Raw genomic sequence first — 25,931 nt, 5'->3', positions numbered from 1 at the left:
TGGAATCCCACATATCTTCAAGGAAGAGAAATTCAAAATTATTTCTCTATTCTGAAAGCTGTCGACTTTGAAGTATTAAGAATAAGGAGATTGAGGGGCGCCTGGGTGGCTCAGTGGGTTAAGCGTCTGCCTTCGGCTCAGGTCATGATCCCAAGGTCCTGGGATGGAGTCCCACATCTGGCTTCCCACTCACCCAGGGGTCTGCTTTACACTCTCCCTCTACCACTCCCCCTGTTTGTGTTCTCTCTCTCTTTCAAATAAATAAATAAACTCTCTAAAAAAAAAGTGAGAGAGAGAGAGCATGAGTGGGGGGGGAAGGAGCAGATGGAGAGGGAGAAGCAGACTCCCTGCTGAGCAGGGAGCCTGATGTGGGGGCTGGATGCCTGGACTCCAGGATCATGACCTGAGCCGAAGGCGAAGAGTAACCATCTGAGCCACCCGGTGCCCCTACACACACATATTCTAGAGAAAGATAGCTTAAAATGTAAGGCCTCTTGTTGATGCTAAGCTTACACAGCTACATTATTGTTAAATAAAATCTCAGTAATAACCACCGGGGATTGTGACAGAATATTAGGGTGAAAAGGAAACTTACTGATCATCCAGACCAAACCCCTCTGTTTTATAGAAGAAACTGCGACCAGGGAAGTTATGTTCCCTTTTGATTAGGAATCACAACCAGTGCTAAAACCCACATCTTCTCCCATAAGAACGATGTTATTTTTTTTTCCACAGCCCTTTCCTCAGCCTCAGTGATTCCGTCCTTCTGTGACATGCTTAGAAGTTAGCTGTGTAGCTGTGTCATCCCCGGTTCTAGATTTTTCTTCTGTTTATATCATTGAGAAGGAATTTACAACAGAAAAGAACTGCCTGGATGAAATAGAGCTCCCATTACCAGACAGTGACATAGTTCGGCCAGCCAGTAGCCCAGAAGAGCAGAGTGGGACTGAGATGAACGGAGCCCCAACCTGCCCTTGCCTGCGTTATCTACTATTTGATGCACTTCAAGAGGAGCAAACAGTCATTCTGGTTCCAAGATGTTGGAGAAAAGCAGTCACTGCTACCATCTTACAAACAATGGCTAGGTATTGGGAATGGAGCAACAATTTCAGAAAGAGCAGATAGGGATTTATGATGAACCCAAAGACACTTGGGGAGCCTGGCTGGCTCAGTGGGTAGAGCATGCAACTCTTGATCTTAGGGGTGAGTTCAAGCCCCACACTGGGTGTAGAGATTACTTAAAAATAAAATCTTAAAAAAAAGAGAGAGAAAGAAATGTAAGCTTCACTCACTTGGGCCCTTCCAGATCCTGAAAGATACCCTAGCAATTTTGTATTCATGATTTCTTTTTCTTAAAGACATCCCTAAAATTGTAGTTTAGGCTCAACAAAACCCCTAAGAATGGGATGTGCTAAATAGTCTAGTGCCCTCTAGAAATGCCTCCAAAGTGTCAGTGACTTGCTCTATTAACTACTTGCAAGTCCAAATGACCACTCTGTGGCCATCCTTTATACTTATTAAATTATATCAATAAGACTAGAAGTGGAAGAGATAATGTTTAAGTCTTTACAATCTAAGTAATAGACCTTCCTTTCATGCCAATATTTAAGAATTCTTTCCTCTTGGTTCACTATTGAATTTAAACAGTTTCTATTGAATGTATATTTCTGCATAACGATTAGAACTTCAGAAGCAGTTATAAGTGAGATGGTTTTTTTTAAAGATCTTATTTACTTATTTGACAGAGAGAGAAAGAGAGGGAACACAAGCAGGGGGAGGGGAGTGGGAAAGAGAGAAGCAGGCTTCCCGCTGAGCAGGGAGCCCAACGTTGGGCTCGATTCTAGGACCCTGGGATCATGACCTGAGCCGAAGGCAGACGCTTAACAACTAAGCCTCCTACACTCTGAGCCACCCACTAAGTGAGATGTTAAATAAAACTATTTTATATGTTTGTTGCATGCTCATGCTCTGGAAATATGCTTTAGAGGACAAAACCATGAAAATCTTGATTTCTATTTAGATGGAGATTTATCATTATTTGTGAGATATGTCCAGTATGGTTTCACTTTAAAACCACAAATAAAGTTTTAACAATTGGCATTTTTCTTTTCAAGAGGTCTGTGGTCAGACTAAACATTTCTCTGAACCTGATTAGGTCCTGAGGTTTTTAAATTCAATCTTCGGCAAATATAGAGCATTTGTTTGGCCGTAAGAAATAATTAAGAAGTTGAGAGCTAATGCAACTCTCCTGAGTCTGCCCCTCTTTTCTGATGACATGATAATCAGACATAACCTCCCTGGTCTCAGGCCTCACCATGTATGAGACTGGGGCAGAATGCATACAATTAATCTTTTGAGGATTTAGGTGACATTGCTTTAGGTTTTTACATTAGCAACTCCTTTGTTTGCTAGTATTCAAGTAATGGAAATTTAAATATTATTAAATGCTTTTTTCTTCTTCCTCACCCCCAACTATTCTGAATCCAGAAAAACAGACACATGGTCATTCTGTGAAGACAAAGGAACATTGAACAGTAAATTATACAACAGCCAGAACCATCCACTGTGTATTCATTCTTGTAATGGACCACTGGAGGGGAAATTAGCATATTTAGTTTGAATTCTTATAAAATAGAAATGGGATTGTTTTAGCAGTTTCACAGTTTGCATAGTAACCATCATACTTCATGGGTGATCTCACTCAAAATAACACAAGGCTCTGAATAATGTGAAGGGGAATGTTCTATAAACAATCCAGATGGGTTAGGTACCTCCACTGACAAGATGTATTTATGAAGTCTAAAATCTACTTTTCCTGTACACAGTGTCACTGTAATCCCATGGACTGCATTTACTGTCTTGGGGCAGAACTCTCTTTTTTGCAATGCTAGGCCTAAAATAAAATATGTAGAAGTCATTGAATCATTTCTGTAGCATTTTCATTGCTGAAAGGGAACTCCAGAGGTCACCTCGTTCATCCCCATCTCCAGCCAGGACTCTCCCTAATACTGAATATAGCTGTATAGTGATCTGCATTAAGAAAGCTTTTAAAGATCCCTGGGGCTGGTCAAAAAATAGCTAATATTGGCCTGATTCATAGAACAACATTATACGTATGTCAAAATAGCCACCTGCATCAAGGAAGACGTCCATCAGGGTTAAATGCTAGCAGTAGCTTCAAAAGGAAAAGCTCTATTTTCTCAGAGAAAAGGATGGTAGATTCAGGAAATGACCCAGTGTGTTGGCATTTTGTTTGTTTGTTTGTTTGTTTGTTTGTTTAGGTGTACATTTAATGCTTATCAAAAAGGAAACATTGTCTTGTCAAAGACCACTGCAAGGGAAGCAAGCAAGCAGATGACAATTCCTATAACAAGTCCTTTCAAACAGCTACGAAGATGGGGGTGGGGATAGGGGCAGTGGGGGGTGCTGTTTTTTCAAACCAGATCTGATCAGCATCGAGTCCATGAAGGGCAGATGGTGAAACATAAGCATAATATTGACAACCTGAAACTGCTACAGTGTGTGTTAGTTAACAATCTAGAATTTAAATAAAAACCTTAAAGAAAAAGAGAGAGTGAAACTGTGAAAAAACAAAGAGAGAATAATATTGACAGATCTTTTCCCCCTAATCGGCTGAGTTTGTTAGAGCTTATAATTTTATTTCTCCAACTCCATTAAACTGTGAATGCAAAGGACAGGAATTTAGGTGTAATTTCAATCTTTTAAGACAATTAATCACATCGGGGGATAGTAATCTTCCACAACTGTTAGGCTTCTGAATAATTGGATTTAAAACACTACACTAGAACCTAGAAATCTAGCTAGAGCTGAGGCTCATATCTGGATTGTTTGGGCCTTGAAGACTTTTGGCTGAACTACTGAGAGACTTTAAAGATATAGCTATAGTTGTTCATAAAGTGAGGGAAATGAACTGCCCTGACAAATGTCCCAAGTATCCACTTGGCTTTGTGTACCAATGCCGCATTTTTTCACGTAATATATCTGTAAGGTTGCATAAAAGCCTGCTCAACCATGCGTGCTTTCGGGGTTAGGAGCTGGGGGGCTGGGTGGAAACAAGCTTCGAGGCTTTTTACCACGTACCCTTTTGCCATCCGACAAATTTTGTGCTTTGAATCTTCTTTCAAAGAAGTCACTTGAAAGTATTTCATTTTTAAAAACAGAAAGGTACCTGTATGCTCTCTTTGTAGGCCAGATGTCAGTCTGGGTAACAGGAAGTGGAAAGCTCTGACTACTGGCCTCTGCCAGCCTTTGTAATTCTTGACTTTGGAAATGGGAAGTCAGCCATTGAGAACTTTTTGCTGTGCAGCTGCCTTTCTCAGAGAACACTAACCAACTAACAGAATCTTCACGTTGCCTTTTCCTGTTGTGAGAGCAAGAGACAAAAGAATAAGGAGATCTCTCCGCAGTGTCTTCTTGGCTTTACAACATTCCCACAGTGGGCACCTAAACTTTGAGTTAATGTGCAGTCTACACATTCACTGAAAAACTCGGGCACTTAAAGTAAGTACAGCGCCCCCTTAGTTACTTGACTATTTGGGAGAGCAGCTTTTCTTCTCCCTTAAACTGCTCAGATAATTGTCCGTCACCTGTTGTTTGTGTATACGACCTGTAAAACGTGTTCTTTTTTAAAGTCATCAATCTAAGCAAATTCCCAGAGCAGAATCAAGAAATTCCAAATAGAAGAAACCAAATTAGCTTTTAAGAAAGAGAATGAAAATGAAAGGAGTATAAGGAAAAACAGAGAGTAGCAGATTCTGTAATTTTTATTACAAAAAAAAAAGTTCCAACCCCTTACATGCTATGACATGAAATGTCATATAGAAGTTCATCGCAAGCAAACCTTTTTAAAAATATACATACTGTATATATTTACATTCCAGTCTGAGTAACTGGTATCAAGGTTCTAGTGTTCACCCACCCTGTGGATTTGTTCAGCTACTAACTAGACAGCGATTGTATCTTCACTCAGGCACATGAAGAGGTAGAAACTGCTTTTAAAAGAAAAGAACAAGTGGAGTGCAAATGTGAAGATCATCCTTGAAGCAGCTTAGCTACATCAAGAAGGCCCTAACTAGCTTTGGTCATCTCAAGCTGAATATATGTAGCCTGTCCTTTAAATTAAAATCAGAAAAACTTTGGGTTGATGTTCTTCTGAGCCCATGGGGGGGGGGGGCGTTGGCAGAGATCAGCATCTAATGCTTCGGCCACTCTGCACCAAAGAATTGCATATGACTAAGTTAGGCAACATAGCAGCAGGGCTGGGCTGGCAGTTGGGCACATCTTCCCTGATAAGACACAAATAATACACAAACGAGTGGCTTAAGCGACCTGAAACTGATATCTGTACGCCTACAGCCTGGAACTCAGAAGCCACTAAGATACTTTCTTTCCCTAGTGAGACCTCTGTTAATGTCTGCCCGTGCTCACCTCCATCCCAAACTGAGCTTAGTAAGCCTGGATAGGGGTGAGGCGGCCTCTGACTTGCGCAGGCCAAGGTTTCTCAGCCTCAAGACTAAACCTCAGGAGGGCTCTTGGGCCTGAGAAGGGCTCCCTGGCTTCTTGCCAGACTTGGTGGTGCTAGTTCCTGAGAGGGGGAGTTGGAGGGAAGCCACAGGGGTGGCCGAGGGCAGAAGCCCTTCTCGTTCTCTTTTCTTCTGTTTCATCCTGCGGTTCTGGAACCAGATTTTGACTTGGGTGTCATTCAGCTGCAAGGAGTTGGCTATCTCGATGCGTCGGGCTCGAGTTAAGTACTTATTGAAATGAAACTCCTTCTCCAGTTCTGTCAGTTGCTTGGTGCTGAAATTCGTGCGGATCGCGCTGGGGGGGCTAGCGGCTCCATACTCGGCGGGTTTGCCTGCAGTGTAAACACAAGGCATCAATGGGGTGAGAGGACGCGGACACAGAACGCGGGCGACCAGTGGAGCTAGTTAGAATCAAAGTTACAATGCACTTCTCCTGGGTCTCTGTAAACCCAGGAGAAACGCTCCACGGAGGGCTCCTTCCTGAAATTTCCTCAATGCCTGGCACATTTTCTAAGCGTCTACTTGAGGGCAAGCTCAATGGAATGCGCCTACTTTAATAATGCTTCGGAACGCCTTTCCTCCATTAAGTCCTAAATCGCCGTCAAGAGGGCCACTGCCACGCGCGCCCAGCGTCATCCGGCGGAGGGGGGCGCGGATCCCAACCCAGGTAGCGTCGGTCCGAGGCCCAAGTACTTACTTTTCCTAGGGGCGTTCCTCTTCACCTTCATCCACTCGAAGGTGCTGAAGGCGGCGGGGAGCCCGGAGGCTGGCGAGGCCGACTTGGGGTAGGCACCGGGGGCCGGGGACGCAGTCTGGAAGGTCCCAGGGCGGCCGTCGGCTGGCTCTTTCAGACACGCCGGCAAGGGGCCGGGCTCGCCAAAGGCCGTGTAATCCACCTGGCCGCTGAGGAGAAAGGAGCCGCCGCCCGAGAAGACCGCTGAGGTCGCGTAGTGGACGTGCGCCCCGCCGTCGTCGGCCGGCCGCCCGAGCGCACAAGGGAAGTCGTAGGCCGACCCCGGCCCCAGGAAGCCGTAGTCTGCCCCCCCTGCCGCGGCAGGTGCGGCGCCCGGCTCGTAGGCGCCCTCCAGGGTGCACGGCGCGAAGGAGGGCGCGGCCGCGGGCGGCGCGGGAGGCTGCGCGGGCGCGGCTGGGGGCAGAGGCGCAGGTCGGGCTGCGGCCAGGGGCAGGCAGCTGACGAAGGCGCCGTCTCCGCTGCCCAAGGGGAAGGCGGGCTGCAGGGCCACGGGCCGGGCGTCGGCGCGACAGAACTTGGGCGCGAAGCTGAGCACGTCGCCGCCGCCCCCGCCGCTGCCGCACGACACGTACTCCAGGTAGGAGCTCATGGTTCCGGACCTCCCGCCGGACCGCGCAGGCCGGGGCCGGAGTGCGGGGCCGGCCAGGACCACCGCGGGCTGCGCCGCTCCACCTTTCCTCTCTACCCGAGCTGCCTTTGCCGAGCCATGACCAGCGAGCTGGAGGTAAATAGTGGCCTAATATAGCGGCGGGGGTGGCCACGTGGCGCTGGCCGGCCAATGGGCGTCTGCCCCGCACGGCCGGGGGCCCGCCTGGCGCGCGGCTCCACGCGCCTGCCCCGCCGCCAACTTTGCCAAACCTGCGGGTGGCAGCCGTCCAGCACCCCCAGGCCCGGGAAAGAGCCGGCGCGGCCCAGGGGCGGCCTGGGGAAGGACGGGACGAGAGCCCAGGGCGCCTGCTGCCCGGACAGGTACTGGACGAAGCGGGAGGAGGAAGGCAAGACTGGCCGCTCGGGTGAGGATAGAGGGGGAGAAGCTTGTTCTTCTGGATCGGTGGGTGGCTGAACCCTCGGTTGCGGATTGTGGGCACTAAGGTGGGGAAGGGGTTAAAAAGGAGCGTAGACTTCAGCCCGCGGGGATTGCTCATAGCCTTCTTCCCCCCGGGAAGGTAAAGTATTCCTCTCCCCCTCTACTCTTGAGTCCTCCGCGCTTTCTGTTTTCCTGGGACGGGTGTGATCCCTCTCCTAAACCTAGAGTACAGATTTAATTTTTCCTCGTTTTCTCCCTCCCTCCGATTTATGGGACTAAATTGTATGCCCTGGGTGCTGTGTACCCGGGGCGGCACAAAACCTTCACGTTTAGACTAGATTTTCACGTTACATCGCAGCATCCCTTCAGTTCGCGTTCCTTCCATTTGTGGCGGCGTGATAAGGATGCGTGTTGGAGCGCCAGGTTTTGATTTGGACAAAAGATGAGGTTTCTGCCTTGTGGGGAAGTTTACCAGATTTCCCCCTCTAAGTAGGTTGTCCAAATAAAGATTCTGCCCTTGTGGTGGAACGCTAGTGCTCCTCTCTGGGAGCCTGGCACCCGCACCGGGGCTGCGCCTCCTCTCTTGAGGCGCTTGGCTCAGGGCGCAAAGGTTTCCCAGGGACCGGGCAGATCTCAGAGGTTTGGACAGGCTCGTACCTCGAAGCAATTAAAGCTTCTGTTCCATCAGTTAAGTGCTGCGTCGTCTCTTGCGAGTGAAATCTGAGGGCTCACAATGTTAATGGGCTCACCTCTTTCCCTTGATAATATGGTTTTGTTTACTGAGCGTAGAGAGACGGGAAATAAAAGTGCAACTGGCACAGGAAATGAAGAGTAGAAGGGTTACAAAGACAAGCTTTACATTGACAAACTTTCCAACTTCCTTGAACATTTCTTGTAATGTTTTCCTCTTTGGGGCTGCAGGAAAATAACAAATTAAATAAATAAATGTTATTTACACACAGCAGTCCTGAAAGAGAGTGGTTTCCTAAAACTGTGTGAATAGGGTCTACTCTTGGCTTATTCAAGTGCCCTTGAGAATTTGATCTATTATAGCCTCTTAGTTATGGTGACAGAGGTTTTATTATTGTTTTACTGATCCACTTGTCATGAAAGAGCGATTGAGTCCTTGCCTAAAATTCCACTCTGAGGAAGCCTGGAAAGTAGGAGCCATCACAGTCCAGGGAGCCAGTCCCTTACTGGGATGTGAACTTGTGAATAAAGAAAGCCACGCCAAACGTGTTGCCCTTGGAGCTGAAGTTGAGCCAAGGTGGGGAGGGGGTAGGTAGAGAGTACACACCTAGGAATGAGCACAAAGCTAACAGGTCTGAGGTCCCCACCCTGCTGGATATCTTGGATTTTATTGGGAAATAGAATCCTGTGCTGAAAATTGCCCTTCAAACTTGATGTTGCTCCTTCAGTTTTCTCCTATAGCCAATCAGATGACAAAGGTCCTAAATAGTCTTTTAAAAGGGAGAAACAGAGGCTCTTTTTTAGCTCCCTGATCAGGAAATGATAGAGATTTTCAGAGCTAGCTCAGGCTTCATATGTAGAAGTATTTCTTTGCTGTCTCTCACTCTGTGCTCTTAATACAAAAATATCAGCAACTCAGATGCTGCTGAGGTCACATAACACTTCATTCACCCCTGGCTAGACTTTAATAGCCAATTTCTACCAGCATAATGACCCAGTGTGCACACTCCTATCTCAAAACCGTAAGTCTTTCTCTCCAAAGGTACTCATTTAATCACAGCCCCTAGGCCCAGAGGCCCCAACAGGTCAAGAAGGAGGATGGCCTTGTAAACCTGTCTGGAGAGGACATCCAGGGGCCTGCAGCTCAGGATGTAGGACAGAAAATCTGGCCTGATTGCCCGGCAAATCTGCCCAAAACCTATCAAATTAAGCACCTTTGCTCTAGGGTTTCAGGAAAAACGGGCAGCCTAGGCGCCTTGGCAGACTTCACTGCAACAGGGACAAGGTTTCTGCCGCTAAGCATTTGGCGCAAAGGTTGGGTCCTTGCTATCACAATTAAGCATTGACTTTGATGCACCCATAAGCTGTCCACACTATTTCCCTGAAGCAAAATTTCAGAGATTGAACTTTTGCTGATGGAAGAAAATGTCCTAGGAGAGAATGAGATTTTTTTCTTAATTGTGTTGTTTTGTTTTCAAAACTATGGGTGAGAGTGGGTGGGTGGGGTATTCAATATTTGTTCAGACCCAATTGCAGTTCTCTGATAATTGCACACAGAGAGCTGCATTCTGTTCATCCTCTCTACTCCCTTTAACCTCTCAGGCCTTGGCATATCCTACACCTTGGGACCCAGAGTTGCCATCTCCACTCCTGGACTGGTTCTTGACTTGCTCAGTTTGGAATCAAGACTCTGGTTATGTCCGACTCAGATTCTACAATTGCCAAGGACCTATGTAAGAATGTTTTGTTAGGGGAGGTCTAAGCTGCAAAAAAAAGATATTCTCAAGCCAAAGGAACAAGGGATTCATTACTGGCACACGTCTCAGCTGTACTATAAATCTACTCCAGAAGAATCTGAATCGATAATTTTCTAAGGAGAGATTGGAAGATATTAGTGGAGGAAATGTATGTAGAAAGATGTGAACATAGCATACTTTGAGTACTTTTAAAGTTTGCTTCCTAGATGTTCACAGGGTATGAGAGAAATGTCTTACTAATTTTATTGCTTGTTCAAGTCATGAATTCCCAAGGGTCACTTGCCCTGCTAGGTCCTGGTGCTGTGAGTTCTCAGCAGGAGGTGACAGCAGAGGAGCCTGATTGCCAGGTTGTGTTTGATGTAGGAATGCTTTGAAATCTCTCCCATACTGCTAACCAAGGCAGACACCCCCCCACCCCCACCCCCATGACAACCTTTGTCTCCCATTTGAACAACAAGCTTTTTTTCCTGCAGACAGAAGACAGAAGTGATGGAGGGTGGCACTCTGGTCTTCTGTGTGTTTACAGTTGTTCCTAAGAAGTCTCCTGCAAGCCCTCTCCACAAGCCTCATCATGTTACCCCTTGGAGATATTTTGAGCACATGCAAACTCTTGGCTTCTTTAAAAGTGCAGGTTCCTGAGCCCACCCAAGAGATTTTAATCCAATCTATCTGACTCCAGTAGGAGTTCTAATAAGGCTCTTGGGTGATTCTAAAGCAAGGTTCTTTGGAACCATATTTTGAGGATTTCTGCTTCAGGGTCTGGGTTGGGGTGGGCAGTGTGGGGAGAGAGGGGTGATTCTGTGGGAGGGGTCCTTGACCAGCACCATGAGAGCTCATGACTAGTTGGAACAGGAGTAAATCTGAACAGTGTTCAGAAGACTGTTGGGTGGTAGTGGCAGAGAATGTTAAGGCCCGACCTGTGTCTAGTTGGGGTGAAGTTTCCCAAAATATCCTTAAGTAGTAGTCAGTAGGAGTTTCCCAAGTTTTGCTGACAAAATAGTGCTTTGCAGAGACCTGGCTTCTGCTCCTTGCCACTTTCCTAACTCAGCTTTGGGGATGCTAGTAAGGTGGGAAGTGAAAGGGTTTTGTCTATCCCAGTCTCCTCGGAGAAACTTTAGAGTGGTTTCGAGGTAATAGAAAAAAGGAGTAGGAATGGGGGGTCTCAAGAGGGAGGAGCCAATTCTTCTTTCTTTCCACCTCTCCCAAATTGTCTGGAATGAGCGTTCAAGTTCCCAGGATCCAGAGGGGAAAGCTGTAACTCTTCCCTTGGTTAAAGATGGTCCTTTCGTATCATAAAATGTCAGTGCAAGAAGGCTCCTTAGAGATAAGTGACATCGAACCCCTCATTTTAGAAAGGAAGTCACTTTTTTCAAAGGTGAAAAGACAAAACTGTCCTGCAAAAAATGAGGGAACTAACTTGGATCTCCTGACTATCCACAGTCTGCTGCCTGTCCACAGTTTACAAAGAGGGAAGAGTAAAGCAGCCCCTCCTCCACACTGTGGTGGACTCAGAACAGAGCAGTGTTCAAGGAGAAAAACACCCTTGTTGCTGGGAGACCTTACAGCCTGTGTGGCTGACTGGGAGGCTTGCTGCCCACCCCCCTTTGCCGCTTGTTTGCTAAACTTGTGCTCCAGACTTCTTTTTTTTTTTTTTTTTTTTTAAGATTTTATTTATTTATTTGACAGAGGTAGAGACAGCCAGCGAGAGAGGGAACACAAGCAGGGGGAGTGGGAGAGGAAGAAGCAGGCTCATAGCGGAGGAGCCTGATGTGGGGCTCGATCCCATAACGCCGGGATCACGCCCTGAGCCAAAGGCAGACGCTTAACCGCTGTGCCACGCAGGCGCCCCTGTGCTCCAGACTTCTGAGGCCCACCTTGAGCTTTTCCTGCAAGAGAAGGCAGAGATGGATCTGGGTCCCCACCCCCTCCACCAAGCAAGGGTCAAGGATCCCCTCATCTCCTGCTGAGCTTGATCCCTGGGGGATCAAAACAAGAAATGTCCTTAGATAATGTAGGTGGATAGTGCAAATTTAGGACCTGTGTGAACACACACAGGTACACCCAGGTCAGTTACATTTGTACTAATCTTTTTTTTTTTTTTTTTTGGCTCCTTTATTTTTTTAGGTATTTAGGTAATAAATTTAAATTTACGTGGTTCAGGATTCAAAGGGTACACAATGGTACGCAGTGAAAATCTTTCTCCCACCCCTGTCCTCAGCCACCTAGTTCCCCTTCCCATAAACACCAGTTATTAGTTTCTTGTATCTTTCCAGAGATACTTTATACATCTCCATCTATTTATAAATTCCCCCACTTTTTTGCATAAATGATAGCATATTAGATATACTCTTTTGCCCCATGCTTCCCCTCATTGTATCTTTTTTTAAAGATTTTATTTATTTGTCAGCGAGCACAAGCAGATGGGAGCAGCACACAGAGGGAGAAGCAGGGTCCCCGCTGAGCAAGGGGCCTGATGTGGGACTTGATCCCAGGACCCTGAAATCATGACCTGAGCAGAAGGCAGTCGCTTAACCAACTGAGCCACCCACGCGCCCTCCCCTATTGTATCTTGAAGATCATTTCATATAAATGCATACAGACCTTCTGGTTTATTTTTACAATTTCATGCTGTTCTGCTGTGCATACCTACCACAATTTATTTAACTAATCCCCTATCAATGGGTATTTAGCTTATTTTTAGTCTTTTGCTATTACAAACACATGTTTAAGTTTTTGACCTATTAGAAAAATTCCCAGACATGAAATTACTTGGTCAAAAGTATGTGCACTGGCAATTTTGATACAAAATGCCAAATTGCTTAGGAATCAATCAATTTACCCTTCTACTAGCAACATAAGAGAATTCCTGTTACCCCATAACCTTGGCACCCCAGTGGGATAGCAAATTTTTTTATTTTTGCCAATCTAATAAGTAAGAAATAATACCTCTTACTCACCCTTAGAGCATCTCCAAAAATGCCATCCTTCCTTATCTTGTTTGATCCTTTCATAATTCTATTTTACAAATAGTAATACTGACACAGAAAAGATAAACTACTTGTTGTCATCACACCCAATGTAAATGGCCAAGGTCGGATGTTCAACACTCTTTCTTATACTGCACTGTGTCACAGGGAAGCCTAAGGAGGTTCAAAGAGAATGGGTGGCTTCAAGCATTCCCTGAAAGACACATGATATAAAAAAGCTCTCTGACATCTGCTAAGAGGCTTCCTCTTCCCTGGAGAGTACCCTCCGGAAGCAGAGGAGCTCTAATTAGCGATGTGATCTGACCTAGTCCTAAGCATTAGCTTGGACTCAATATCTGGGAAGCAGGAGCGTGTTGTTTTTAATTTTCCTGAGACTTATTTCTCACTGGCCATCCAGGATCTAAGTATTGATCAGCATGGTATGGGTAAGAGGATGTTTTCCCTAGTTTTAGCTTTGGATGGGACACTCACTCAGACTTGGTGAAGATAATACCTAATGTGGGCATGTGCGTGGGCACGCAAACACACACACACACACACACACACACACGATAAACTTCTGAGGTAGATATCCTTTGACTGTTAAATTGGTGATGAAACGGAAAGCCAGAAAGATTAAGTGAATTGTTTAGGGTCATACAGTGTATCAGTTAGCAAAACAGAAAACACAATGTAGACCTAAAACTGAATTCATTAGTTTCCCCTACAAAGTCTTTTCTCTCCTGTATTCATTTTGGCGAATGACCTGAGTACCCACTCAGATCCTCTAAATAGAAACCTAGGAGTTACCATCTGTAATTCCTCTTTCACTCAACCAGTTATCACCAAGTCCTGTCAATTTGTCCTCCTAAACGTCTTTCCTCTTCATTGTCATTACCTTAGTCCCTCTCTCTGCTGGATTATTGCAGCAGCCTCCTTTTTTTCCTTCTTGCCTCCTACCTCTGCTTTCTCCAGTCAGTCACAGGATCCCAAAGAGCAAGCTTTCCAAATACATAACCTCACGTCCCAGCTTAAATCCTTCAGTGGCTTCGCACTGCCTACAGCTTAGGTCCAAGCTCCTTTCCATGTACCCCATACAACCTCTCTTTCCAGCCAGACGTTCTACTCCGAAGGATTCTTGTTCCAGGTCCAGACCTTGCTCTTTCTTCCCTCCTTGCTTTGCATGTGCTGCTCTTTCTGCCTGGTATGTCCCTCCTTCCTTCCTAAAAAACTCATACTTCAGGAACCCAAATTCACCTCCCCTGAGAAGCCTTGTTTTTGACCCTACAGTAGTGTTAGTGGCTCCTTCTCTTTATTCCAGGAACATTATGGCCACACCTGTGTTCTAGCATCTGTCACACAGTTTTAGGATTCTTTTTCTCCCCCAGGAGATGAAAAGGCACACACTATTAGTGACTCATTTTTCTATCTCAGAGCCCAGCACAGTGCCCACAGGAGCTGTTCAGTAGGTATTGCTGAAAGGCAAAGAGAGAGGGACACACTCTGCGCCAAGGACAACAGGACCAGTATTTTAATTGCTTAATGAGTTCAGAACACTGTGCAAGGCTTAATGCTTCAGGTTATAATCTATCTAAAGCAAAATGATAGTAGAACATCTCTCCAGAGCAAGTTAATTTCCACCCAAGAGGATGCTGAAAGAGAAGGGGGAGGGGGCAACTGGGATTTTCTGTCTTTTAGGGGCTCTTTCCTATACGCCAAGGCAACACTTAACTAACTCCAGAAACTTCTCAGCTGATGTCACTTAGAAAAAGAGTAAAAGAGGGGTTAGCCTGGAACTTTCTTAGAATTTACAAAGAGGACTACAAGTACCACTCCAGAAGGGTTGTAAGAATGCTTCACCACCCACTTACCCAAGCTCTCCTGAGCTAGACAGCTCTAATGCTAATGACCCCACACACACCCCGCTGCGCGCCGTTTTCAGTCTATCCCTTAGGCTATCCCTTTATGGTATTTCTAAAGTGAACCCCAAAAGAGCTGATGTAAAAATATTACAGTCCTTCCCTCACACCAGAGAAGAAAGGAGAGGCATATCATTGTGGTTGGTATTTTAAGTGTATTTTTATTGTGCTTTTTATATGGCATTCAAGTTTAGTTCCAAGTTCAACAGGGGTGTTATCCTGCTTCCTCCCACACAAATTACTCCGGCAGGTAAATAAGAGAACGAAACTAGCTCCGCCTCTTCCCTGAATTCTAGTCCCTTGGGAATCTTTTTTAAATTCTTAAATAGTGTCTGCAAAAACCTTCTGATCCATTGGAATTTTTCTTGTTCCGCCTTGGGAGAGATGGAGTGTCCCTTTCTGGGCGTAGAGTAGCGTTGAGGGTGTGACCGGGAGGGAGGAAGCAGGAAGTCGGGGGGGGGGGAGCGTGGGGGGGGGACACCGAGTCACTGTTGCTTCGGGGACGGGCGCTGGGGCCCGCCTCTTGGGAGGGCCGCGGGCCGTAAGGGGTCGGCAGGCGGCAGTGGGGACCGGGAGAGAGGGGGTGACCGGCCTCGCGCCGCAGAGCGTGGGGCGGCGGATCGCACCCTCCGTGAGCGCTCACCCGCGTGCCTGCGTCTCCGCTGCCTGCGGTTTCTGGTCGGCTCCCAGCTGGCCCAGACTTGCTCTGAAGAAGGAGGAACCGCTGTCGAGCGAAAAGTGCACACCGGGTGATTGATGAATTCTTAATAGGACTAACTTCTCCCGCCCCCCCCCCAACCCTCGACACACACAGAGAAATCCTTCACCCCAGCCCCCTCCCCAGCCCTCCTCGCTGGCGAGAGGGGACGCGGCCGCCTGCCTGTTGGGTGATTAACTCACCGTTTGTCTCGCCGAAAGTGTGCCAGGTGGATTCGGGCAGCCCGGCCGCAGCCCCGCGGCTCCCGCGCTCCGCAGACTGCGTCCTGCCGCCGGCCCGGGGTGCGCGGGGCGAGCGCGCGCGTCACATGGTGGCGCGGCCCCGAGACGGCCTTTGTGCCGCGCCCCCGCCGGGCCGCCCGGGGGAGGCGGCGGCTATTGTTCCCCGCGGGGGAGGGAGGTGCTCAGACTCGGGGTCCACGCCAGCCTCCTCCCCAGAGTGTCCCCACGTCTGAGGATGGGTGGGGGCTTCCTTTGTGTGTTCGGTGCCTGCGACGGGAATGGCGCGTCGTTGCTGTCCCAAGGGGCAGCAGACGAGGCTGAGGGAGGTTTGTGCCAGCTCTGCCACTACCTCGAGCTCCTCCGCTCAGCCGACCAGCTTCCTGCTTTGCCCTTGCGGACGAGGCAGGGAGGCATGTGGTATTTGTAGGGCAGCGCTTGGAACAATAGAGCCATCAAAGGGCCTTCTCCCCGTTTCCTCAGAAGTCAGCGCTGCTCTTCTGCCCTCCTTCAGAAAGGCCCTGGCCCAACAGGTCCTCTTGGCCTGGTTTTAGGCCTGCCTTCCCAATAAAAACATTTCACTGTACCACCAGGGTTCTCCATGAATCCCGATTTAAAGGCTCCTTCTTGCGCTCTTACTAATGTTAAAATCCTATTTTCATTATTTTCCAGATAGTATGCTTTCAGAAAAATGATCCAGACTAGCTATAGGAACCAGTCAAGGTATTTTGCCACAAATAGGGACCTTTTGGGGCACCTGGGTGGCTCAGGAGGTTGGGCGTCTGCATTAGGCTCAGGTCGTGATCTCAGGTCGTGAGCCCCAGGTCAGGCTCTCTGCTCAGTGGGGAGTCTGTTTCTCTCTCTCACTCTCCCTCTGTGCTCTCTCTCTCTCAAATGAGTAAATAAAATCTAAAAAAAAAAAAAATAGGGACCTTTCACCTGCTTCTGCTAATGCAAATGATTGGACATCCATTTACATTTCCTCTTCCTTCATGTGGGGAAACCTTCTGTTCACTGTGCTTCAGGCTGGACCTGGCCTGAAAGTGGGTCCTTGAATTACCTTTGTACTATTCCAACTTGCCAAGTGGTTATGAGACCTGAGGGAAGTGTTTAGGCGTGGGTTTTAGGCCAGGGATATATAATCCATTTGGTACCAACCTTGGGCCCCAAAGATAAGGGCATTGTAGCTGGACGGAAGACAAGGGAACAATGAAAACTAAGATTTCACCCTCGGCGGTGATCTTCACCACCATCACCACCAATGCAGTAAGTACAGAGGATTCACCTACCCAGTCTTTTTTTTCCTCTCCATCCAGGCTCCCTGCAAGAGAGGTCTAAGTGAGCTAGTCCTCAGAGCTGGTGAGGGTATGGCTGGCGACTCAGCCTCAGCTCTCTGTGCCCAAAGTGTCCAGGGATAAGCCTGCTCACCCAGGCGGTAGCTATAGCCTCTCTGGGAAGTTGCAGTGCCCCGAAGTGGTGAGGCTGTGGGTCTATGGGGACTGGGGCCTTCTGCCCCTCTTTGTATTTTTATTTAATACTCACCAATTGCTGTTCATCCTTTTTTTTTTTTCCTTACAGTTTCTGAAAGAAGTACCAAAGTAATGCCAAGAACTCCCAGATGAAGAGGACCTTCCTGGATCTGAAACTGGGATTAACCAATTCTATACTTCAAGAGAAAGGTTCAACAAATTCTGAGGATAAAGCCAAACAGGCCCGTGACTGTCCCTTGAGTACTGACAGTGTAAACAAGCTTCTGGCTTCTCCAGGTCAAGCAGAGAAACACTTTTCATTAGAATGTTGGGTTTCTTCTTTGTTATTCAAACATACACCCACACATATCCTCTTCACCCTCCCTAATGAAAAGCCTCAACAGATGGAGAGCCTAGGCTCCCAAGACTTAGGGCTGAGAAGATGCACTTCACTCAAGGGTGGGTTGGCTGGTACAGGATGGGGAAGGGAGAAATAAGTAGCTAGCGTAGGTTATTACTATCTTTTAATACTCCTTACAGATAGAAATTCGAAAAATCCTGTTCAGCAAAGTTAGCAGCCTCTGGGGCCTAGGAAACCAATTTGGCTGATGTGTCTCTGATAGGGACTAGGCTTGGGGCTGCACCAGGGGAAAGTACTCACTCTGTATTCTCTCTCTCTCATTTGAAAGCCTGTACAAAGAAATGGTACAAATGGATAGTTAACTTAATGATTCATCAGAGGCGGATTTTTCTCTGTCAGGTCCCTGGATGAGGCTGAGGTCTGAAAGCCGGGAGGCAGAACATTTACTTAATCGCCCTTTCCTACCACCTGTCCAGGGGCCAGGAGAACTCTTCAGACCTTTCCTCTGCAACTTCCCCACACCCCTGGCTAGCTCAGTTGGGTCTCTTCACTCCACTCCAGGCTGGATCCTGAGTTTCTCCTGGTAGCCAGGGCAAGCTCTCTCTCGGCCTAAATCTCTTTCCCCACCCCACCCCCCATTCTGCATTGGGCCATTCTCGCAGCTTCCTCCCTACCCTGCTTTAATTCACTTCTCATTGCCTGGTCAGAACAACCAGGGGCTCCCAAACGGCTGCCACCCCCATCCATGGGCCTGGGTTTTAGACTCTGAGCCCTTTCTTCAAGCCTCAGGAGGACCCCCCCACACAACCTCCCTGACCCCTACCCTTCCCCCACTCCACCCTTCAGCGGTCTCTGTAGGGAAAAAAATAAAATAAAAAACTGCTGATCAAGGCCTGGGCCAAAGAGCCACTTCCTCTCCTGGAGCAGCGAACGAGGTAAACCTCCCAGAGCCCAAGGCCCAAGGCGAAGCCCAGCCCTTCCTCACCTCCAGGCGTAGGCCCCACGGTGCTATTGTGAGGCCTCGCCCGCCGCCGAGCCCACGGGGAAGCTGCGCACACAGAGGCGCAGGGCTCCTGGAAGCCCGGCTGCTCCGAGCGCCCTCAGCCCAGCGCCCGACAGTGAGGGGCCAGCAGCCTCGAGGCCTTGGTGCGCTCCCCATTGCCCCCGGTGGGCCTGTCTCCGGCTGAAGTCACGGGCTAGGGTGGAGGTTTCCTTCTGCCAACTGGCCCCTTCCCGCTGCCAGGCACACACTCCCCCAGTTCCCCGGGGATGGAGAGGCCTGGGCCTAGGGCGCCATTGCCCAGCCCGTGCTCCCCTCCCCCACTCTCTCCTTTCTCTGCCTTTCCGAGCCCGGGGAGGGAGGGGGCGGGCGCCTCCGCCGATAGAGCTGCTATTGTGACCTTCCCTCGCCGAGCGGGAACCCAACCGAGAGTGCACCGCCGGCGGGGGAGGAGGCGGCTGTGTGTGCAGACCTCGGGGTGCGGAGGGGGTGGTACTGGGAAATAAATAAAGGTTTGCAACCTTGGGCAGTTGGGCCCTTCAGAGGGCGTTTGGTTGTGTTTAGACTCCAGTGCTTCCTAACACTAATTGCAGGCTCAAAAGGGGCAGAATTTATGGCGAAGGCCAAGGCGGCTTGTTTATAATTTATGAAGTTTTAAATGGCTGTGCCGCGGGCCCCCCTCTCGCCCTGGCCGACGGCCGCGCGGGAAGCGCCGACCCAGACTCGCCACCGCCCCCCCCCCCCGCGGGCCAGGAGCGACCGAGTGTGCCCATCACATGACACTCACGCCAGTGGCAGGAAAGAATCCGAGCTATTCTCAGAAGCCTCGGGGAACCTCTCGCCAAAGGTGAGAGAAAGCCGATTTGTCCCAAGCGAACTCCTCCACCCCATTAGAGAGGGGCGCCTCCGGGCAACCGCCCCGAGAGGGAGCCCCCAACCCCGCACTTCTTTGGAGCCTCCGTGTGGGAGGAGGCTGATGTCAGCCGGCCTAGACACCGTTTAAAGTCTAATCCATGAAACCCTAAGCCGCAGATGACACTTGGGGCCTTTGCAGACACCCGCAGACTCAGCAGATACTCCTGCGGTAACACACCGCGCTGGAAAACGCCTGGAGCCATAATGCATTATGTATTTTTATTATTATTTATGGTAGGAAGAGGAGATGAGGGGAAACCGGGCTGAATCTAAACAGCCTGATAATTCATCTATTTAATATTTAGCCAGTTAAGAAAGGGTGTTGTAATCCCTGCGAGGCAGCAAGCTCTTCTTTGACTTCCCTAATAGCTTAAAAAATAATTTCTTACAAGACAATTAAAAATTCTGCCTATGGATGCAAATTTCATAGAAAACAATTTTAAGCCTTGAACGTGGGTAAAATATCCCTTCCGTTGAAGTCATTTACTCTGTTGATACACTTCTACAACATGTCTACTCTAAACCTGCTCAGATAAAGTGAAATCTAGCAAAAGGATAGTCCCCTCCCACCCCCAGTCTAACATGCCATTTTAAAAACAGCACAAAGGAACAAAAAAACTAAATATTATTTGAGCCATCATTATTTAGCGAAACACAAACATCCAAATAGAAACGATTGTTGTTCCACCAGAAGATTAGAAGTTAAATTATTTCCACACAATGGGAATTTCACCTCGTGTCACCGGGGATGTAGTAGGAGTTGCATTATTTGTCAAACCAAATAGAGATGCGTGGGCCGACTTCGCTGAGATACAAAAGAATTGAACCTTATCTGAAGGCGCTTTCCAAGTGTCTCCTTATAGAGAAGCGGGTGGACATTGTCCGCCCCTCGCTAAAGCCACGCTAATATTTACAAAGTGGATATAAATCCTTGAAGACATTTTTGCCCGTTTTGTACAAAGAAACAGGAATAATAAACAAGGTGTTTATACTTGTTATGTTCCATTAATGAAACTTTTATTACTTTACATTGTGGGGAACGTTTGTTTGCTTTAGAAATGAACCACCAACCATTATAAAGGAAAAAGTCCTGACAGCATTTCCTAGAGAAAAAGCTTAGGTGTGTGTCTCCAAATGATCGTTTCTTTTTGTGCACCTTAGCTTTTTCATAGCTCAGTTCTTCTCACAACTTCACTTGTGTCTTTTCTTTGATTGTCAGTTTTCTTTTAAAGTTTATTTTTTATAAGCGCAGAGAAGTGAGTGCTGGCCTCCCCAATGTAAATGCAATCTAAAAAACTCTATTTGTGTCTAAAAAGAGGGTGGTGGAAACAGCGTAGCAGGCACAGCACAAAGCCCTACCCAAATTACCCCGCCCAGGACATTTCTAGGCTTGCATCCTCAGATTTCCCCCTCTAAGGTCAATGCTGCAATGTAATCAAGTATCCCCAGAACCAATTCATGTACCAGATTCCAAATAAATGGGGGAAAAAAAAGATCTATCAAAGAGCCTATTTGGGGGCCTTTACTGGGATTGTGCGAAAGATAAAAGGCAGAGTGATCTACTTCCAAGTGTGTGTGATTAACACAGATACACTTAGGACTGAGAAATTTTTTTATTCTAAATATTTGTTCAAATAGTACCAGACAATTTGAAATCAATAAACTGTGTCGACTGCTGAGGGCTGCGGCTGTGAGAAATGAGTAACGGGTGTCGTGCCACGCCACGGGGCCGCCTGACTCTACCCATGAAGGACAATTTGCGGTCTTAATCCTTTACATCAACTACAAACACCAGCCACGGTTACAACTGTTCAAAACTACTCTCTCAACTAGTTCAGACCAAGGGGACTAAAGAGGTGAAAGGTGGCCCCCGCGGCCTGGGAGCGCGTTCCTAAGCTTGGCTGGAGAATTCTACAAATATACACATAAATACATTAAGACGAGGATAAATAATCAGGGAAACGAAATGACTCGCTTCAAATAATAAATACAGATCGTTGAGTCCGTTGCAATCCTTACGGGACGGGAAGGAGCATATAAATTAAGGTCTCCGCAACTAAGCTAGACTCGGGCCAGGCCCGGGGCTGTCCGGCCGCCGGTCCCTCTGCAGAGCGCGCCGCCGATGGATCTCGGACTTACCTTCGGGACACCCTTACCAGATTAGAGTCCCTCGGTCCGCAGTATATGGCACTGTCAGGGTTACAGAGGAGAATCCTTGCGGCTGATTTATGGCGAGTCACCCAAAGGAGGGCACGCCTGGAGGGGAGGCCCAGTCGCCTGCGTCTCGGCAGCTGTTGGCCCGAGACCCAGGAGGCGGCGACCGGGCCAGAGCGAGGGAGGGGGTCACCGAGCTGCCCCGCGGGCCCCGCCCGCCACCCCTGCCACCAAAGCAAAAGAGGTAATTGCGCCTCGAGTTCGGGCCGGTGGCGGCCGCTACAGATGCGTCAGTTTGGGGGCCTCGGGCAGGCGTCCCTGAGACGAGTGGTGAGCTGAGAGATCTGTGTAGGTGGGATGAGGGTCGCACGGTCCATGGTGGTGGTTGCCGGGAATCTGCGCGGCGCAGCTGTAGTCCACGCTGGCCGAAGACGGGTGCGAGAGGTGGCCCAGGTTGAAGACGGGCCCGGACGCGGGCGCCATGGAGTCGACGAAATTGCCACCCACGTACACCGGGCTGCCCTGCAGGTTGGCGCTGGCGAAGCCGCCGCCGTTGCTCGCCATGGGGTGGGGCTCGAACTCGGGCGCCGCGTAGCGCTTCTGCTGTGGCAGGCAGCTGCTGAGCGGCGCCGTGTAGGCGGCCAGGCCGTACATGTTGGGCTGAGATTTGGCGAAGGCGGGCGGCGAGGGCGCGTCGTAGGCCAGGCCGGGCACGGGCGGCAGCTGGCCGGAGTAGGCCACGTGGCCGGCGGCGCTGCCCAGCGGCGGGCTGCGCTCCGGGGACTGACCCGCGGGCGAGTGCAGGATGCCCTTGGCCTTCTGGTCCTTCTTGTACTTCATGCGCCGGTTCTGGAACCAGATCTTGATCTGGCGCTCGGTGAGGTTCAGCAGGTTGGCCATTTCCACGCGGCGTGGCCGGCACAAGTAGCGGTTGAAGTGGAATTCCTTCTCCAACTCCACCAGCTGCGCACTCGTGTAGGCCGTGCGCACCCGCTTGGACGCCGGGCCCGGAGGGCTCTTATCCTCGCAGCTCTCTCCTGGGCAGGAAGGGAGAGAGAGGAGATGCTGAGCGGGAGAGGTGGGGGGCACCCAGGGCTCGAGCAGGGTGATTCCCTGGCTCCCTTCTCTTCCTCCATCCCAGCCCCCAACCCTTAACGCTGGCTGGAGTGGGGGAGGGGCGTCTGAGATGTGAGACTCCTAGCGGGACCTCACAGGCCCCTGTCCTACCTAGGAGTTGCACCTGAACCCCCCCCCCCCCCATCTGCCTTCTGAGGTCCGATTCACTCTGCCGCCCCCCCCCCTCCAGCCTAGTCCATCATCCTGTCCCTAAGGCTAAGGCTGTGGAGGGGTTTAATGAGAGACTAGTAGCAGCTGGTAAGGCCTAGCCCCCCCACCCCCCATTAAAGAAGGGCCAGACTTCTTTGAACACTCTTCCCAGCCTCTGCTGGGGGATGGGGGAGGAAAGCACCCTCCACACCCCCATACGCCCCTACCCACCTTGCTCTGGGGTTGGCTCCCAGGCAAAGCACCCCAGGAAGCACAGAATGAGGGTGGAGATCTTGGCACCTCACTCCAGCTCAGCTGCACCCAAGGGCTCTGCACCCCAACTCAGGGAAGTAATAAACCATAAAAATACTGCCCCAGAGTTTCAGGGGCTCCAAGGCCAGCCTGGGTGCCTTTTGAGTATTGCAGTGCTAGGAGCAGCATTCTCAACGCTGGTTTCTACTACCCCTGCCACCTCTCAGCGGCTTGTCCGCTCCCTCCCTGATTGTACAAATGGATTTCTCCTGGGAGGGAGGGGCCTGGGCTTGCAGCTGGGAGGGAGGGGCAGAAGAAGCTTGCAGACTGGAAGGCACTTTCCCCCTAGGAGCAGCAGCCCCAGAGAGTTGCAGGCAAACCAGAGACTTGATAGCAAGGTAGTTACATCTGAGGCCTCAAACTAGGCCTGGAATTAAATTCATCTACCTGAAGATAAACTGCAACAAAGGACACGAGCCAGAAAATTTTAGGAACCAAGCAGGCTGAGCAGAGGGGCAGCAGGCCTTAGAGCTCCTGGGCTTGCTTGCCCATCTTCTTCCACACACCCTGAAGGGACCCACAGAAGATTTCAGCTCTAGGGTCTCCCTTTTCAGGGAGAGAAACCCAAGGCTGCTCCAGTTTCAGAGCACATCGTCTCCCCCTAGGATATGCCCCTCCCCATTATGGATTTGCTGATGGGGAGAACTGGGCTGAGGTAGACCAAGCAGAGTCCATGGCTAGGTCTTGCAGACTCCGGTTGGATTCAAGTGCATCGCTCTGTGGCTTTGTGATCTTGGACAATTCTAACAGTTTACTTACCTGTAAAATGGGGATGTTATCATACACATACCTTAAAGAGTTCTTTGGAAATTAAATTAGATAATGCCTGTAAAGCATTTAGCATGGTTGTTAACACGGAACCATGTTAGCACTCCACAGACTTTAGTTTTTATTAATTTAAGGGAGTGGGATTCGTGTGATATGGGCTCCATAAAAGCCCAGGCTGGGAGAATAATAATACCTGTCTTCAAGTTTTGAAGAGCTGTTGGATGGAAGAAGGAGCCAAGTTATGACCACCAGCCCAAGAAAACAGATATTAGGTCAATATAAGAAAAAGCTATCTATTGGGGCGCCTCAGTGGCTCAGTCATTAAGTGTCTGCTTTCAGCTCAGGTCATGATCCCAGCGTTCTGGGATCTAGCCCCGCATCGGGCTCCCTGCTCAGTGGGAAGCTTGCTTCTCCCTTTCCCACTCCCCCTGCTTGTGTTCCCTCTCTCGCTGCCTCTCTCTTGTCAAATAAATAAATAAATAAATAAATAAATAAATAAATAAACAAATAAATAAATAAAATCTTTTTTTAAAAAAGCTATCTATTAACAACTGCGGGACTTGTCTGGCAATGGCACCAGCAGCCTGGAATGGAGCACCCTGTCCCTGTAAGGGTATGGCTCCAATCAGGGACACTAGAAAGAAAGGCCATTTCTGCATGAGTGAAGTGTAGGCCTACGGCCTCCAAAGCTGCACTTCTAGCCCTGAGTCTCTTGCTAGCTCTGTAGGTGAGCTAGCTTCTTGGGGTCATTCTGGGGGACTTAGCCCAGGAGGAGCCTCCTCAGAGAGCTACCTGCAGTGGAACAGCTGTTCTTCTGCTTGGAGTTCTGTCGGGACTCTTTCATCCAGGGGAAGATCTGCTTGCTGATGGTGGCTGAGGAGCCCGAAGCATTGGGCCCACCCTTGGCCTTCTTTGCAGGCACTCCACCTCCAGGATTGGTGGGCGAGGATGGGGGCAGGGTTGGTGGTGGAGGAGGGGGTTGTGGCGGCTGCTGCTCTGAGTTCAGGCCAGGAGGCTGGCTGCCACCGCCCCCAGCCTGGCTGCTCCCAGTGCCAGGCCGCATACAGCTGCCATTGAGTTCATTTCCTTTGTGGGCTGGGGCTCTCAGAGGTGCCGAACTCTGGATGGAACAAGCGGAGCCTGGGTAATCAGTGTCCAGGGAGTTGGCAGCAGCAGGGGGCGGGTAAGGCTGATGGGGGGTGCTGTAGCCATAAGTGTCGGTGGCTTTGCTGTAGCCATAGCCTCCAAAGAGTCCTGGGTTTTCATAGTAAGCAGCCTTCTGCATCGTGCACTCAGGAAGTTCCAGGGCCTGCTGACCTGGCTCAAATAACATTGACCACCACTGTCTCTTTCACCTCCACCTCCGAGGTCTGCCGAACGCTGAGAGGGCTGGGATAGCCCCAGGCTCCAGGTGACCTGTGGAGAAGAAAAGTGAAAGGCCCCAGAGGGACTGTAACTGACAAGACAGTCAATATAGAAGGACTAGCTAGCCCGCGCTCTCTGCTGCCCACTCGCTTCCTAGGGGGAGGATCTGAGTTTTTATGAAGTTCAACTTATTTGAACCCTTGAAAAAGTCAGAAGGAATTTCTCATAAACATAAGAAAAGACCTTCCCTTCTCTTGAGCTCAACTCCTTCTAAGAGAAGGGGCTTCCTCCCCACCTAGACACCATCATCTTTCAAGATTGTCAATTTAGCTTTTGAAATGGCATAGAAAAGCACTTATGGCCTCATACATTTTAATGGCTGATTCTCCCACTGGACTGTGAGCTCCTTGAGGGCAAGGACTGTGTCTTATTCATCTATATATTCCTAACGCCCAGTCCAGTGCCCTGCCTGTAGTAAGTGCAGTACATGCTTGTTGAATGAGTGAATGGATGGATCAGTCAATCTTTGGGACCCCCCCCCCAGGGTGTTGATGAAAAAAGAAAGCTCTATAATACACTCAGAACAGCCAGAACTCTCAAAAAAAGAAGGAGAAAAGTATCTCCCCCACCTGGTTTCAAAATCACAGCATCTTTCATGAAGACCCAGATAGTCCACTTTCTGGTGACAGGGTGAGAATCCACTCAGTGAGCTCTGTGGGTCAGCACTGT

At 49.2% G+C, this 25,931-nt stretch overlaps 2 protein-coding genes and 1 long non-coding RNA gene across 3 annotated transcripts; all 3 read right to left on the bottom strand.

Annotated features, from left to right (window-relative positions):
• Positions 1 to 4,776: 4,776 nt before the first annotated feature.
• Positions 4,777 to 6,994, bottom strand: HOXD1 (homeobox D1). Its single transcript, XM_026492488.4, has 2 exons — positions 6,241 to 6,994; positions 4,777 to 5,875 (listed from the first exon to the last, which is right to left on the bottom strand). Exons 1-2 carry the CDS (start codon positions 6,884 to 6,886, stop codon positions 5,541 to 5,543), a joined length of 981 nt encoding a protein of 326 aa, XP_026348273.1. The 5' UTR covers positions 6,887 to 6,994; the 3' UTR covers positions 4,777 to 5,540.
• A 7,803-nt stretch (positions 6,995 to 14,797) lies between these two features.
• LOC125281307 (uncharacterized) lies at positions 14,798 to 15,943 on the bottom strand. The gene is made up of 2 exons (XR_007188435.2): positions 15,557 to 15,943; positions 14,798 to 15,380 (listed from the first exon to the last, which is right to left on the bottom strand). It is a non-coding gene; the product is annotated as an uncharacterized LOC125281307 (long non-coding RNA).
• A 3,639-nt stretch (positions 15,944 to 19,582) lies between these two features.
• On the bottom strand, positions 19,583 to 25,931 carry HOXD3 (homeobox D3). Its single transcript, XM_026492485.4, has 3 exons — positions 25,832 to 25,931; positions 24,630 to 25,253; positions 19,583 to 22,528 (listed from the first exon to the last, which is right to left on the bottom strand). Exons 2-3 carry the CDS (start codon positions 25,168 to 25,170, stop codon positions 21,771 to 21,773), a joined length of 1,299 nt encoding a protein of 432 aa, XP_026348270.1. The 5' UTR covers positions 25,171 to 25,253; positions 25,832 to 25,931; the 3' UTR covers positions 19,583 to 21,770.

Source organism: Ursus arctos, unplaced genomic scaffold (genome assembly GCF_023065955.2).
Source record: "Ursus arctos isolate Adak ecotype North America unplaced genomic scaffold, UrsArc2.0 scaffold_1, whole genome shotgun sequence".
Taxonomy (NCBI): domain Eukaryota; kingdom Metazoa; phylum Chordata; class Mammalia; order Carnivora; family Ursidae; genus Ursus; species Ursus arctos.
The sequence above is the reverse complement of the archived record's forward strand: the minus strand, read 5'-3'. Positions and strand labels throughout refer to the sequence as shown.